This window comes from Leucopleurus acutus (genome assembly GCF_964270905.1).
Source record: "Leucopleurus acutus genome assembly, chromosome: 14".
Classification (NCBI taxonomy): domain Eukaryota; kingdom Metazoa; phylum Chordata; class Mammalia; order Artiodactyla; family Delphinidae; genus Leucopleurus; species Leucopleurus acutus.
The window spans coordinates 55,297,883-55,314,408 of NC_139156.1; the positions used below are offsets into that span (position 1 = coordinate 55,297,883).

The 16,526-nt window shown below is 48.4% G+C and overlaps 1 protein-coding gene across 2 annotated transcripts in view; it reads left to right on the forward strand.

Moving 5' to 3' along the window:
• DLG5 (discs large MAGUK scaffold protein 5) overlaps window positions 1–16,526 on the forward strand; it is a gene marked incomplete at its 5' end in the record, with an annotated part of 119,535 nt that overhangs the window by 52,860 nt on the left and 50,149 nt on the right. For both annotated transcript variants that reach the window (XM_082854574.1, XM_082854575.1), the window contains 3 exons: window positions 5,382–5,544; window positions 7,363–7,506; window positions 8,146–8,329. In XM_082854574.1, coding sequence (XP_082710700.1) covers window positions 5,382–5,544; window positions 7,363–7,506; window positions 8,146–8,329 — 491 coding nt within the window. The remainder of the gene's footprint in view (window positions 1–5,381; window positions 5,545–7,362; window positions 7,507–8,145; window positions 8,330–16,526) is intronic.

Below are 16,526 nucleotides of genomic sequence, written 5' to 3' on the forward strand. Positions count from 1 at the left end.
AGTGAAAGTGCTGAATCCTAACCACTGGACCACCAGGGAACTCCCCTGCCTTCTTTTCAAGTGGATTCCAGATTTGGGAAGGGGAAGGAGTGAAGTGGGGGGAGAGTGGAACTCCCTTGCCTTCTTTTCAAGTGGGTTCCAGATTTGGGAAGGGGAAGGAGTGAAGTGGGGGGAGAGTGGACAGTTTTGCATTTGAGTCCCAAAGAACAACTGCACAAAGATAGAATTTGAGGCTTCTGTGGACAACTCACTTGACATTAGTTTTGATTTTGCTTGTTCTTGAAAGGTTTACTGTGAACACAGTGACTGGTCGGGGGTGACAAGCCACACCTCTTCGTTGGTCACACCTGTCCTGGGATGGTCACTTCAGTTTAGGGCACCACAGTGTTGTTGTTTTTTATTTTTTTTAACTTCAGATTTTTTTAAAAGTCATGTTCCGTGAGGTACGAATTACGTACCGTAACATTTATCCTTTTTGGTGTATAGTTCGATGAGTTTTGATGAGCACATTGGTTATTTAACCACTTCCACAATTAAGGTATAGAGCAAATCCTCCACCCTGAAGAATTCCCTTCTGTGACTTTGTAGTCAGCCTTTCTTCCCTCCACCCACAGGCCCTGGCAACCACGGATCTCTCTTCTGCCTCTGTAGTTTTGCCTTTTCCCAAATGTCGTGTAAATGGAAACATATGGCGTGTGGCCTTTTGAATCTGGTTTCTTGCACTCAGCATAGTGCATTCGCAAGTCCCTGTTCCCCTTGCCCTCGTGTGTACCAGTAGTTTGTATGATACTGCCTTTTTGTTGCTGAGAAGTATTCCGTTGTATGAATATAACACTGTCGTTTATCCATTCAACAGCTGCTATAAACAGTTGTGTGCTAGCTTTTGTGTGAACGTAAATTTTCATTTCTTTTGTGTAAATATCCAGGAGTGGGATTACTGGGTAGTATGGTAAGTGCATGTTTAACTTTATAAAAGACTGTCAAAGTGTTTTCTGCAGTGGCTGTATGATTTCATATTCCCACCAGCAGTGTTTGAGAATTCCAGTTTCTCTGCATCCTTGCCAGCATTTGGTGTTGTCACTTTTTTTTTTACTTTAGATCTTCTGGTAGTGATAAAGGGACTTGGCAGTTGTCTTCAAATACTTGCATGTCTGTTGTTTAGAAGAAGAATTACAGGTGTACCTTGTGGCCTTTGTTTTTTTTGTGTTTTTTTTGGGCTGCGTCGGGTCTTCGTTGCTGCGCTTGGACTTTCTCTAGTTGTAGCAAGCGGGGGCTACTCTTCGTTGCAGTGTGTGGGCTTCTCATTGCGGTGGCTTCTCATTGTGGAACACGGGCTCTAGGCACGTGGGCTTCACTAGTTGCAGCACGTGGGCTCAGTAGTTGTGGCTCGCAGGCTCAGTAGTTGTGGTGCATGGGCTTAGTTGCTCTGCGGCCTGTGGGATGTTCCGGGATAAGGGATTGAACCTGTGTCCCCTGCTTCGGCAGGCGGATTCTCAACCACTGCACCACCAGGGAAGTCCCTACCTCGTGGTCTTGGGTGGGTAGATAGATCTAGGGTCAGTGGGAGAAATACAGACTTTAACTCAGTACGTAGAATAATTATCTGGGGAGAGATGAGATGGGCTGTGCTGTGAAGCAGTGAGCTCCCTCCCTGTGCAGGAGTTCAGACAATCTTGGTAGCTGTTTAGGGGATTCTGGCAACCATTTTCTTGAAAGGACTGCATCATCTTCAAAATGTTTTTCAACCCTGAGATGCAAGGGAAACTTTATTTTTAGTTGAATGGATATGGAAAGGGTTTTCTGCAACACTTGCTGTTATTTTGGAACTTCCTGGCTTAGCACATCTTGGGATTTTTCTTGAGGCCCCCTGTGGCCCTCCTCTGCCCTCTGCCCTCCTTATTGTGAAAGGACAGGGGTATCCAGGCAGCAGTTTCCCTAAGTCAACCTGCTATTTGATGGATTCACAGGCCTGGACGGCCTCACTTTTTGTGTGTTTCGTGTATGCTCAAGCCTTTGGGGCAGGGGAAGGGAAACAGGAGGCCACTCCCGTCGGGAGGCCGTGCAGGGTAGTGGACGAGGCCCTGGGTCTGGAGGTGAAGCCGGATTTGCGTGGGTATCCTCCGGTTTCCCAGCTGTGCAGTTTTTCTAGACGTCAGTTTCTCACTCGGTGATCACAGCACGTATCTGGGAGGGTACTGTGGGTATTGATGAAGTGAGAACCCAGGTGCGTTTAGCCCAGAACCCAGCGCGTAGGCTGTGCTCAGCAAATGACAGCGCTCACGTCCCTGTGTGTGTGATCGGCTGCCCCCAGGTCCTACCAGCTGCAGAGCCAGCGGCCTCATCCTGCTGGAGACAGACAGGGGGTGGTGGCTGTATGTGGTGACAGGTCTGATGACCCCTACTTCTGTCCTGCTGCTGCTTCTCTCTCCAGCCTCCGCAAAAGCCAAGGGCTACATCTTTCTGTTGCTTCATTTTTAAAATGGGGTGGAAATTCTTTATCTCCCTGGAGGCAGATTGCTGGGCCTGGTGGTGCTTTTCAGTTCTGAAATTGAGATCTGATGTTTCTCTGATACTTATTGAACTTGACCACAGGTCAAGTCGTTCTCAAAGCATGGTCTGGTGTCCCTGAGGTCCTTTCATGGAGCCAGTGAGGTCAGAACTGTTTTCATAATGATCCTGAGGTGACACTTGCTTTTTGCACTCTCGTCCTCACACAGACTCGGCTGTAGAGTGGAGTTTCCTACAGGTTCCATCCACGGTGTGTGATGTTGCATGGATGTGAGACTCTGGCTGTCTTTATTAAGCCCGATGTCAAACAGCATTACGCAGATGCAAAGCCATGCCATTCTTCTCGCTGTGTTTTCTGTTTTGCGGTAGAGAGTGTAGTTAATTTTTCATGAGAAGCCTTAATGTGAATATGTAACGGGTTTGGTTATTTTAAAATTAGTAAATATTTTAAAATACCTTTTTAGTTTTAATTTCTCATCTGGTAGATATTGTTAGATATAACCCCTATAAGCAAAAGCTCTTTGGAGTCCTCAGTCCTTTTTAAGAGTGTAAAGAGGCCCTAAAATCAAACCATTTGAGAACTTTTAGGTTGAGGCCTCGGGCACTTGGGGTCAGGCAGAAGGCACTCCATACGCCATGCCGTCATTTACTGGCTTGGTGACCTGGACCCATTATTTAAGCTTGATAAGGTTTTGTTTGCTGATCTGTAAAATGGGGATAGCAGCAGTATCTTCCTTAAGGGGATGGAATGGGATAATATATGAAAAGCATCTCATAAACCGCCAGGCATGGAGTGAGTGCTACTCGTGGTTGTCTTTGGGAGGCCACAAGGCACAGCAGCAGCGAGCACGTGCTCCGAATCCAGGTGCCTGGGCTCTCGTCCAGGGCACCACTTGCTGTCTGTGGAAGTTTAAGTTGATTCCTTAAGCTTGCTGCGCCTCAGTTTTCTCACCTGTAAAATGGAGATGATAATATTCTTACCACCTGTGGGATCGTTGGGAAGGTTAAATTAATGCCTGGGACATCTGTGTTGTGTGCTGTTGTGTGGTTGGCTGTGACGTTTACATTGAAATCCTTCTTTTCCGGGTGCTTGTTGGGTCTGTTCATGCCACTGTCTTGGGTTTGTCAGTCCTCCACAGATCGTGTCCCACCCCCCCCCCCGGCCCCCCCAGGGGCTGGTTAGATGCCGAGTTTTAGTTGTAGGCCTCTCCAGAAGGGGGTGTCAGGCACGTGTCCAGAGGAAGCCCCACATGTCAGACAGCCGGGTAAGTGAGTGCAAATCAGATGGCCGTCGTCGAACTAGAGCTCATAGAAGTGCCTTCATTTGCCAAAGAGGAAGACGTTACACAGCCGCACAGAGCTGTAAGCAGCCTGTTTTCCCAAACTCCTGGGGGCAGGGGTAAGGATCCAGGGTCTTTGGGGAAAGGCGAGGGAAGGCTTCTCAGGCTGTGGACTAGAACCCATGGAGGGAGGGAGATGCTCGGGGGAAATGGTGATCCTGGGCCTCACCTTGAAGAACATTTTGGCCGCAGAGGTCTGGCCTGAGCACAAGAATCCTGGTTGTTACGGAGGTGCTGGCTTTAAAATAACATGTGTTTCGAGGGGTACTGGATTCAGTGGTTGGCATACCGACATGGGATAACACTGAGCTGGGAGCTCGAGTCTCCTGCCTCAGACCATGGTCTAGCTTGTCACCCACAGTGTCGAACTCTCCATCCTCCCTGCCACTCGTGGAAGATGCAAGGCCACACCTGAGTGCCTGTCTTGGGGGACACTCGGTTTGCACAGGAAAATCAGCCAACAGCGGTCTGCTGGGGGGCAGCGGTCAGGATGACACAGAGTCAGAAGACATTCGTCTTGCCTTTTACACGTTACAGGGCTACTGGGGAGACAGATACTGTGTCCCTGGGGTGAGTCCGCCTCTGGATCACATCCATAAACTGGGATGACTTCTGTGGGTTACTCGGACCCCACTGAGGATCTCTGAGGCTTAGAGGGCTCAGGGGAGCACATGGACGGAGTTAACTATAAAAGCACCATGGATCTGTCTCTTTTTCTGGGACATTTGAGTGAGGTGCATACTTCCTAGAAGCAGATTGGGATCTCGTCAGAGGTGCTGGTGGTGGCCACTGTTCCTTGGTAATAGCATAAGGCATGCGATTCCCTTCAGGACATGTCTAGTCCTAGGGACAAGTGACGAGGGCCTGGTGTGGGCTGGGCAGTCAGAGGTCCTGGGACTTACCTGCACCCCGTCCCACTTACCTTGGCCATGGGCGGCTCTCCCTGTAGCTCCTCCAAGCTGCACACCTGGGCTGGTTGAGCAGGTGCTTTAGGCAGTCGGGCGGCGTGGAGGAGGGAACTGTGTCCAGCCCTGATCAGGGGAAGGCAGGACACGGCCCTTGGGCCCGGCTTTGGAGCTGGCTCCCTCTGTCCTCTGCCAGCTTCTCTGGGAAGCTGTAACTGTGTCTTCCTCTTCGGGCCGTGCCTTCCACCTTGCTCAGGCTGGCCTCTCTGTGCCCAGGGGTGGGTGACAGCTGGTGTTAGCAGAGCAGGCAAGGATGCAAAGATCAGGGCCAAAAACAGTTCCATCCTGGAGGTGCCAAAGCTAGGTTGGAGGGAGAGAGGGGGACCTCGCTCAGGGTCCCCAGCCAGGGCCCAGGTAGTGGATGCTGGAGCCAGACTGCCTGGGCTCTGGTCCCAGCTGTGCCTCTTACACTCTGACTTGGCGGTGTCCTCTGGGAAAGGGGGATGTAACAGGACCCACCGGTAGGGTGGTCGTGAGGAGCGAATGCAAGCTGAGAGCCCAGAACAGCGCCCGGCTGCTGGTGGGAGCCGTGTGAACACGAGTTCTCTTTGTCACCGTCCTCCTGCAGGCACCACTGGGAAGGCGCCGTCCCCACCGCCGCTGCTCACTGACCGGCAAGTGAATGAGAAGGTGGAGAACCTCTCCATTCAGCTGCGGCTGATGACCCGGGAGAGGAATGAGCTGCGGAAGCGCCTGGCCTTCGCCACCCACGGGACCACCTTCGACAAGAGGTGGCGACCGTGCCCCTCCCCCGCCGGCCCGATGGACAGGGTCACCACCCTGATGCCATGGCACCCCCTGCCCCGAGGCGTACCCTTAGCTCCTGAGAGCCCTGCTGCCTGCCCGAGTGTCCTTCCCGCCACCCGCCCGTGTAGGCCTGGATGCGGGGAGTGGGGTGGAGGCTTGTTATGCTTCCTCCAGTTCAAAATCGGAGTCTGTGGCCTGAATCACACAACTTGGGGATTGAGAAGTGTGCGTGGGTGTGTCCATCCTACACTTGGCTCCTGGCACTGGTGTGCTCTTGCTTGCATGTGTGTGCGCGCGTGTGTGTGTGGACCGGCCTCACCGCCTTTCTACTGGCCTTGCCGATGGTCATTTGGTGGGTGGTCTGGGCAGCAGCTGGAGGCTCCTGGTCCCACTTGGGTGCCTCCTCTCTGGTTGGTTGGATGGCCCTGACCTTGTCACCAGCCCTTTCCTAGGCCTCTCTGCCTTCCAGCCCTGGAGACAATATGCTTCTCTCTCTGTCCCCTGTTTGCTGCTGTGTGCAGCCCCTGCCCTAATAGAGATAGTCAGTCACCCTGTTGCTGAGCCTTTGACTGGTCTGTCCGTGGGCAAGGGCACTGCTGTCTCCTGGATACCCCGGCCCACTTCATTGCTGAGTGGATCTTTATGTGGTTTGTAAACACGTTAGTTGTTTCCTGCCACGTGTTTGTTTTAGAAAGGGTTGGTCCCACCTGGCTTTTTTGTTATTTTGAAGAAAACCTTTGACCACTTCTTTTGTTGGGATTGAGAGGTGGATGCCAGGGAAGGGTTGGGGCGGTGCTGGCAGGGGTTCCGAGGGGAGCAGCGGCAGGGCTGGTTTAAGCTTTCCTTCAGGAGCATTGTGGGTGTGCGCCTCATCCTGGGAAGGATTTTTCTGGGGTGATGTTGGGGCTCAAAGCCTGCTCCTAGAGGTTGCTTTTATGAGGATGTGTCTCTCAGACAGACAGCTTGAGGGCAGGGCAAGTGAAGACAGTGTGCGAGTGTGTGCCGTCCACATCTGCTTTCATGCCACCGAGGCAGAGTAGTGGCTGCACAGAGATTGGCCCTTTACAGGGAAAGGTTTCTGATGCCTGCTCTAGGGCAGGGGTTCCCAGGCTTGAGCTCGCACCAGGGTCACCTGCGGGGCTTGTTAGAGCACAGATGGCTGGCCATTCCTCCCTCCTTCCTGAGTGTCCGATTTCGGAGGTTGGGGGCTGGCCTGAGAATTTGCATTTCTAACAAGTTCCCAGGTGACTACGGTGCTGCAGGTCTGGGGACTCCTGGTCCTGGCCACTTTTCTCAATCTTGGCTGCACGTTGGAATCCCTTGGGGAGCTGAAAAATCCCCATGTCTGAGTCCTACCCTCAGGGATGCTGACGTAATTGGTCTGGGCCTTGTCTATTCGTTATGTACCCAAGATTGAGACTCACCGCTCTCAGGAGAGGAGGAGCTTCATCCCAGGGACTGCTGGGCCCCCTGTGCGTGCAGGCCTGGCGTGTGGCCTCCGGGGGGCTCCCAGAGCACAGGAGCACCTTCCCAGCTCTCCCGGCCCACGCAGGGAGTTCAGCAATCAAGGCCCCCCGTCCTGGGGATTCGGATTCTGTTGGTCTGGCTGCGGCCAGGACACCCGGGCTTAGCAGGCATTTGTGGGGGGCGGAGGGGGGCGTTGGTGTTGGTGGTATGCAGGAGACCAGTGTTCGGGAACTGCTGGGTTGGAGTGACCTAGGACGTGGCTTCCCAGGGAAAGACATTCTTGTCATTGTGATCCCGGGGCCAGTGTTCACTGGGCTGTTTGCCGTCTGGGCCAGGCCCTACCACAGGCTGAATCCGGACTACGAGAGGCTGAAGATCCAGTGTGTGCGGGCCATGTCAGACCTGCAGAGCCTGCAGAACCAGCACACCAACGCCCTGAAGAGGTGCGAGGAGGTGGCCAAGGAGACCGACTTCTACCAGTGAGTGGGGCCTGCCTGGCCAGGGTTCCCAGCGTGCAAGGAACTGCTGCCTCTTGCCAGTCTTTAGTTGTGGACCTGGAGCCTGGGGTTCTGGTCCCATCCTGCCTCTGCCACATAGCAAGCGGTGGGCCTTAAGCACGTGCGTTTGTGGCTTTGGGCCTCAGTTTTCCATACCATCCATTGCCAGCTTCAGAAGCACGGGTGGTAGGAAAGTGGTCGAATGTGTGAGACAGTAGGCCAGGCAGATCACTGTGGACCTCTGGGTCCCTGCTGGGGCTCTACTGCCACAGGAGAGGCAGATGGGGCATGTTCCCCTTTGGTCTCATGGTGCCCCTCTGAGGGCATTTGCCTGCCCACCTGCTGACATTTGCCAGGCCTCAGCACTTGGAGGTGCCAGGTCCATGCCAGGTAGGGGCTTATCTCCTTTCCTTGGCCTTCGCATGTGTGCCATTGTGGTGTCAGGCTCTTAAAAAAATAGTTTGGGTCTTTCTGGCATGTGGCTGACAGCAGGCTTTGGCCTGCCTCTGCACGCTGCTGACCTGTCTGGTGTGTTGGGGGTACTAGGACCTGGAGGGGGTGCTGGTGCCTCGGGTGGGAGTTGGAGGCTGGCTGGGCTCACTGTGCCGTGTGGGATTTCAGCACGCTCCACAGCCGGCTCCTGAGCGACCAGACCCAGCTGAAGGATGATGTGGACATGCTGAGGCGGGAGAACGGACAGCTTCTACGGGAACGTAACCTGCTCCAGCAGTCGTGGGAGGACATGAAGCGGCTCCACGAGGAGGACCAGAAGGAGATCGGTGACCTCCGGGCCCAGCAGCAGCAGGTAGAACCGCGCTGGGCGGTGGGGGGCGGACCAGACCCAGGTCAGGCATTCACCCACACACCATCCATTTACCAACCCCCCGCCCCCCCCAACACACACCTACCATCTCATCTACCCACCCACCCACCCACCTACCCACCCACCTACCTACCTACCTACCGTCTACCTGCCTACCACCCGCCATCCATCCATGCATCTCTCCCCTTATCCACCTACTCATCTGCCACCCATCCATTCCCCCACCCACTGTCCGTCTACCTGCTGACCTACGCACACCCATCTTATCCACCCACCCGTGTGTCCATGTGATTACTTAGCAAGTATTTTTGGTGTCAGCCTCCTGTGAGGCATCGGGCCATCTGTGAGCAAACACTCAACCCTTGTTTTCCTGGACTCTGCAATCCAAGGGGGGATACAGATGTTAATCAAATAACCACACACATTTTGTATTGTTATGAATATCACAAGGGCTACCAAGGAAGAGGTTCTATGTGGTATGTGTGCTGTGTCACAGGAATTCGACTTAGTCTGGGAGCTTTGGGCATCTGTAGCTTCTTTCCTTTGTATGGATTGTGTGAGATTACAGATGGAAAGAAACTTGCAAATATTAAAATTCTGTGCAAATACAAGATGGTAACAGTTACCATCGTTATTTTGGGGTGAGAGTATGTCCTGCTGCCCTTGCTCCTCTCTGCGTTCGAAGTTAGTTTCTTCACTTTGCTCAGCTCTTGTTTCACATTGACAGTAGTGCATGAGGAGCAGGCCAGTCAGAACACCGCTTCCTGTGAATGATGTAGGCCAGTGCCTCTTCTCTCGTAGCTTATGGTCTGGAACTGCCTGGGCTGCCCAGGGACGTGGCAGGGACTGATGATGCTCTGTGTCCACAGATGGTTGGACGTTTGGGGTTGGAAGACAGTCCCAGGCAGAGGCAGAGTGTCCTGCTAGCATTGCAGCATGGGTCCGATTAAGCAGAGCCCCTTCCCCATCAGAAACATTTATGGTTCCCCAGTTAAAGCAGGACCGTTGGGGCTTGATTGACACAAAGCCAGTATATAACAATCTGAACTCATCTGGTAATTTAGGATGGCGTTGCCTTTGTTGCTTTTGTTTTCATTTACAGTTAAAATTTTTTAAATTGTGAGATTATTGCAAACTTACAGAAGAGTTGCAAATACAGTGCAAAGAATTTTTCTCCTGTATCACTCAAGAATAAGTTGCCAACCTGGTGCCTCGTCACCCCTGAACATGTAAATGTGTACTTCTTGCAAACAGGGATATTCTCCTGTATAACAGTGACAGTGACACATCAGGAATTAAGGTTGACATGTACTACTGTCTAATCGTCAGACCCGGGTCAGGTTTTGCCAGTTGTCTCAATAATGTCTTTAATAGGAAAAGGATCCCATTCAGAATAACGCACTGCATTTAGTTGTCCAGTCTCTTTGGTCTCCTTCAGTCTGGAACAGTTCCTCAGGCTGTGACCTGCATGACCTTGACGTTTTGGAAGATTACAGGCTAGTTATTTTCTAGGTTGTCCCTCAACCTGGATTTGTTGGATCCCCATGGTTGGGTGAGTTTTTGCATCTTAGGCAGGAATGTCACAGAAGTGATGCTGCCTTTTTCTCATTGCATCCCGTTGATTGAGACTTGGCTGGATACGACTTATTACTAATGATGTTCACTTTGATCATTTGACTAAGGTGGTGTCTCTAGGCTTCTTCTCCAGTGTAGTGATACTTGTTTTCCCTGTATACACCCCCACACATACGCACACACTCATGGTTTCCTGTTTCACTCAGTGGGTTGTATACCACTGTGGCCACGGGGAGCCCCTTCAAGCTTGCTTGTCTGTCTTTTTGACATGTCCCCTCATTCTTTGAGCACTTTCTTGATTTCTGGCACAAGAAGATGTTCCAGGTTCATTTGCTAACTTCCCTGCCCTAGTCCTGGAGATCAAACATTTCTCCTAGGAGTCCTCATTCCTTTTAGTGGAAAATGGTATTTAGAAGCATGATCTGAGTGCTGGGTGTAGTTGATGTGCTCATTGCTCCTGGGTGTAATCGCTCCAGGCCCTCTCAGTGGACAGAAAAGGAATATCTGAGTACACCGCCGCCCCCCCAGCCCCCCCACCACACACACTCACTCATACCTGCTTCCATGTGTCTCTCTCCCTCTTCCTAGTATATTTATACCTTCAATATGTAATATGTGTATTGGAAACCATGAGTTCACACTGACATTTCCGGTTCCAGTCCAGTACTACAATATAACAGGGTTCGTTCTTGTTTTCTTCCTTTCCATTTTTGTAACTGCATTTCCTGGTAGTGAGAAACCTGGTTCTGATTATTCTTAATCTCTTTATTGGTCGGTCTCCCGGGAGTACCTGCCTGCCTTTCCCTCTGCCACCTCCCTCCCACACCATCCCCGCTTCTGACCCGTTGTGGGACCCCCATGCGCCTATGCAGGGCCCCTCCTCATCCCATGCAGGCTCCGATGGCCACTCTGGGGCACCCCTTGCCCAATGGAGCCTCCTGCCCTACTCTGCCTTACCAAATGGCTGTAAGGTTAAATAGTTCAAAACGGGGAAGGGCAGCGCTTTCTTCATGTTTTTATACTATTTTTTAAATTGCAAAATTAATATGCATTTTGTGAAGATGGTGGAGTAGAAGGATGTGCTCTCACTCCGTCTTGTGAGAACACCAGAATCACAACTAACTGCTGAACAGTCATCGACAGGAAGATACTGGAACTCACCAAAAAAGATACCCCACATCCAAAGACAAAGGAGAAGCCACAATGAGACTGTAGGAGGGGCGCAGTCACAATAAAATCAAATCCCGTAACTGCTGGGTGGGTGACTCACAAACTGGAGAACACTTACAGCACAGAAGTCCACCCACTGGAGTGAAGGTTCTGAGCCCCACATCAGGCTTCCGAACCTGGGGATATGGCAACAGGAGGAGGAATTCCTAGAGAATCAGACTTTGAAGGCTAGCGGGATTTGATTGCAGGAGTTTGACAGGACTGGGGGAAACAGAGACTCCGCTCTCGGAGGTCTCACACGAAGTAGTGTGTGCATCGGGACCCAGGGGAAGGAGCAGTGACCCCAGGGGAGACTGAACCAGACCTACCTGCTAGTGTTGGAGGGTCTCCTGCAGAGGCGGTGGGCAGGGGTGGATGGCTCTGTCTCACCATGAGGACAAGGACACTGGCAGCAGAACTTCTGGGAAGTTCTCCTTGGCCTGAGCCCTCCCAGAGTCCGCCATTAGCCCCCCCCAAAGAGCCCAGGTAGGCGCCAGTGTTGGGTTGCCTCAGGCCAAACAACCAACAGGGAGGGAACCCAGCCCCACCCATCAGCAGTCAAGGAGATTAAAGTTTTACTGAGCTCCGCCCACCAGAGCCACAGTCAGCTCTACCCACCACCAGTCCCTCCCATCAAGCCTCTTAGATAGCCTCATCCACCAGAGGGAAGACAGCAGAAGCAAGAGGAGCTACAATCCTGCAGCCCGTGGAACACAAACCACATTCACAGAAAGACAGACAAGATGAAAAGGCAGAGGGCTATGTACCAGATGAAGGAACAAGATGAAACCCCAGAAAAACAACTGAATGAAGTGGAGATAGGCAAACCTTCCAGAAAAAGAATTCAGAATAATGCTAGTGAAGATGATCCAGGACCTCGGAAAAAGAATGGAGGCAAAGATCGAGAAGATGCAAGAAATGTTTAGCAGGGCTTCCCTGGTGGCGCAGTGGTTGAGTCTGCCTGCTGATGCACGGGACACGGGTTCATGCCCCGGTCCGGGAAGATCCCACATGCCACGGAGTGGCTGGGCCCATGAGCCATGGCCGCTGAGCCTGCGCGTCTGGAGCCTGTGCTCCGCAACGGGACAGGCCACAGAGGTGAGAGGGCCGTGTACGGCAAAAAAAAAAAAAAGAAAAGAAAAAAAAATGTTTAACAAAGGCCTAGAAGAACTAAAGAACAAACAAACAGAGATGAACAATACAATAACTGAAATGAAAACTACACTAGAAGGAATCAATAGCAGAATAACTGAGGCAGAAGAACATATAAGTGACCTGGAAGACAGAATGGTGGAATTCACTGCTGCGGAACAGAATAAAGAAAAAAGAATGAAGAGAAATGAAGACAGCCTAAGAGACCTCTGGGACAACATTAATTGCACCAACATTTGCATTATAGGGGTCCCAGCAGGAGAAGAGAGAGAGAAAGGACCCGAGAAAATATTTGAAGAGATTATAGTCGAAAACTTCCCTAACATGGGAAAGGAAATTGCCACCCAAGTCCAGGAAGCACAGAGAGTCCCATACAGGATAAACCCAAGGAGAAACACGCTGAGACACATAGTGATCAAATTGGCAAAAGTTAAAGACAAAAATTATTGAAAGCAGCAAGGGAGAAACGGTAAATAACATACAAGGGAACTCCTATAAGGTTAACAGCTGATTTCTCAGCAGAAACTGTACAAGCCAGAAGGGAGTGGCACCATATACTTAAAGTGATGAAAGGGAAGAACCTACAACCAAGATTACTCTACCTGGCAAGGATCTCATTCAGATTCGATGGAGAAATCAAAAGCTTTACAGACAAGCAAAAGCTAAGAGAATTCAGCACCACCAGACCAGCTCTACAACAAATGCTAGAGGAACTTCTCTAAGTGGGAAACACAAGAGAAGAAAAGGACCTACAAAAACAAACCCAAAACAATTAAGAAAATGGTCATAGGAACATAACATGTCAATAATTACCTTAAACGTGAATGGATTAAATGCTCCCACCAAAAGACATAGGCTCGCTGAATGGATACAAAAACAAGACCCATATATATGCTGTCTACAAGAGACCCACTTCAGACCTAGGGACACATACAGACTGAAAGTGAGGGGATGGAAAAAGATATTCCATGCAAACGGAAATCAGAAGAAAGCTGAAGTAGCAATACTCATATCAGATAAAATAGACTTTAAAATAAAGACTGTTACAAGAGACAAGGAAGGACACTACAATAATGATCAAGGGATCAATCCAAGAAGAAGATATAACAATTATAAGTATATACGCACCCAACATAGGAGCACCTCAATACATAAGACAAGAGCTAACAGCTATAAAAGAGGAAATGGACAGTAACACAGTGCTAGTGGGGGACTTTTAACACCTCACGTACACCAATGGACAGATCACCCAAACAGAAAATTAGTAAGGAAACACAAGCTTTAAATGACACAATAGACCAGATAGATTTAATTGATATTTATAGGATATTCCATCCAAAAACAGCAGATTACACTTTCTTCTCAAGTGCCCAGGGAACATTCTCCAGGATAGACCACATCTTGGGTCACAAATCAAGCCTGAGTAAATTTAAGAAAATTGAAATCATATCAAGCATCTTTTCTGACCACAATGCTATGGGATTAGAAATGAATTACAGGGGGAAAAAACCATAAAGAAACACAAACACATGGAGGCGAAACAATACATTACTAAATAAACAATAGATCACTGAAGAAAGCAAAGAGGAAATCAAAAAATACATAGAGACAAATGACAAAACACGACGATCCAAAACTTAAGGGATGCAGCAAAAGCAGTTCTAAGAGGGAAGTTTATAGCTATACAAGCCTACCTCAAGAAACAACTCAAACAATCTAACCTTACAGCTAAAGGAACTAGAGAAAGAAGAACAAACAAAACCCAAAGTTAGCAGAAGGAAAGAAATCATAAAGATCAGAGCAGAAATAAATGAAACAGAAACAAAGAAAACAGTAGCAAAGATCAATAAAACTAAAAGCTCGTTCTGTGAGAAGGTAAACAAAATTGATAAATCATTAGCCAGACTCGTCAAGAAACAGAGGGAGAGGACTCAAATCAATAAAATTAGAAATGAAAAAAAAGTTATACCAGACACTGCAGAAATACAGAGCATCCTAAGAGACTGCTACAAGCAACTCTGTGCCAATAAAATGGACAACCTGGAAGAAATGGACAAATTCTTAGGAAGGTATAACCTTCCACGACTGAACCAGGAAGAAATCGAAAATATGAACAGACCAATCACAAATAATGAAATTGAAACTGTTATTAAAAATCTTCCAAGAAACAAAAGTCCAGGACCAGGTGGCTTCACAGGTGAATTCTATCAAACATTCAGAGAAGAGCTAACACCCATCCTTCTCAAACTCTTCCAAAGAATTGCAGAGGAAGGAGCACTCCCAAACTCATTCTATGAGGCCACCATCACCCTGATACCAAAACCAGACAAAGATACTACAAAAAAAGAAAATTACAGACCAATATCATTGATGAATATAGATGCAAAAATCCTCAACAAACTATTAGCAAACAGAATCCTACAACACATTAAAAGGATCATACACCATGATGAAGTGGGATTTACCCCAGGGATGCAAGGATTCTTCAGTATATGCAAATCAATCAATGTGATACACCATATTAACAAACTGAAGGATAAGAACCATACGATCATCTCAATAGATGCAGAAAAAGCTTTTGACAAAATTCAACACCCATTTTATGATAAAAACTCTCCAGAGGGAGAGTTCCCTTCACAGAGGGAACCTACCTTAACATAATAAAGGCCATATATGACAAACCCACAGCCAACGTCGTTGTCAGTGGTGAAAAACTGAAACCATTTCCTCTAAGATCAGGAACAAGAGAAGGATGTCCACTCTCGCCACTATTATTCAACATAGTTTTGGAAGTCCTAGCCATGGCACTCAGAGAAGAAGAAAAAGAAATAAAAGTGATACAAATGGGAAAAGAAGAAGTAAAACTGTTTGCAGATGACATGATACTATACATACAGAATCCTAAAGATGCTACCAGAAAACTACTAGAGCTAATCAATGAATTTGGTAAAATTGCAGGATACAAAATTAATGCACAGAAATCTCTTGCATTCCTGTATACAAAATGATGAAAAATCTGTAAGCGAAATTAAGGAAACTCCCATTTACCATTGCAACAAAAAGAATAAAATACCTAGGAATAAACCTACTTAGGCAGGTAAAAGACCTTTATGCAGAAAACTCTGAGACACTGATGGAAGAAATTAAAGATGATACCAACAGATGGAGAGATACACTGTGTTCTTGGATTGGAAGAATCAATATTGTGCAAATGACTATCTTACCCAAAGCAATCTACAGATTCAGTGCAATCTCTGTCAAATTACCAATGACATTTTTGACAGAACTAGAACAAAAAATCTTAAAATTTGTATGGAGACACAAAAGACCCCGAATAGCCAAAGTAGTCTTGAGGGAAAAAAGCAGAGCTGGAGGAATCAGACTCTGTGACTTCAGACTATACTACAAAGCTACAGTAATCAAGACGATGTGGTACTGGCACAAAAACAGAAATACAGATCAATGAAACAGGATAGAAAGCCCAGAGGTAAACCCAGGCACCTATGGTCAACTAATCTATTGACAAAGGAGGCAAAGATATACAATGGAGAAAAGACAGCCTCTTCAGTAAGTGATGCTGGGAAAACTGGACAGCTACATGTAAAAGAATGGAATTAGAACACTCCCTAACACCATACACAGAAATAAATGCAAAATGGATTAGAGACCTAAATGTAAGACCGGACACTATAAAAAAAAAACTCTTAGAGGAAAACATAGGAAGAACACCCTTTGACATAAATCACAGCAATATCTTTTTTGATCCACCTCCTAGAGTAATGGAAATAACAACAAAAATAAACAAATGGGACCAAATGAAACTTGAAAGCTTTTGCACAGCAAAGGAAACCATAAACAAGACGAAAAGACACCCCTCAGAATGGGGGAAACTATTTGCAAACGAATCAATGGACAAGGGATTAATCTCCAAAATATAAACAGCTCTTGCAGCTCAATTTTAAAAAAACCAAACAACCCAATCCAAAAATGGGCAGAAGACCTAAATAGACATTTCTCCAAAGAAGACATACACATGGCCAAGAAACACATGAAAAGCTGCTCAACATCACTAATAATTAGAGAAATGCAAATCAAAACTACAATGAGGTATCACCTCACACGGGTCAGAATGGCCATCATCAAAAAATCTACAAACAACAAATGCTGGAGAGGGTGTGGAGAAAAGGCAACCCTCTTGTACTGTTGGTGGGAATGTAAATTGATACAGCCCCTATGGAGAACA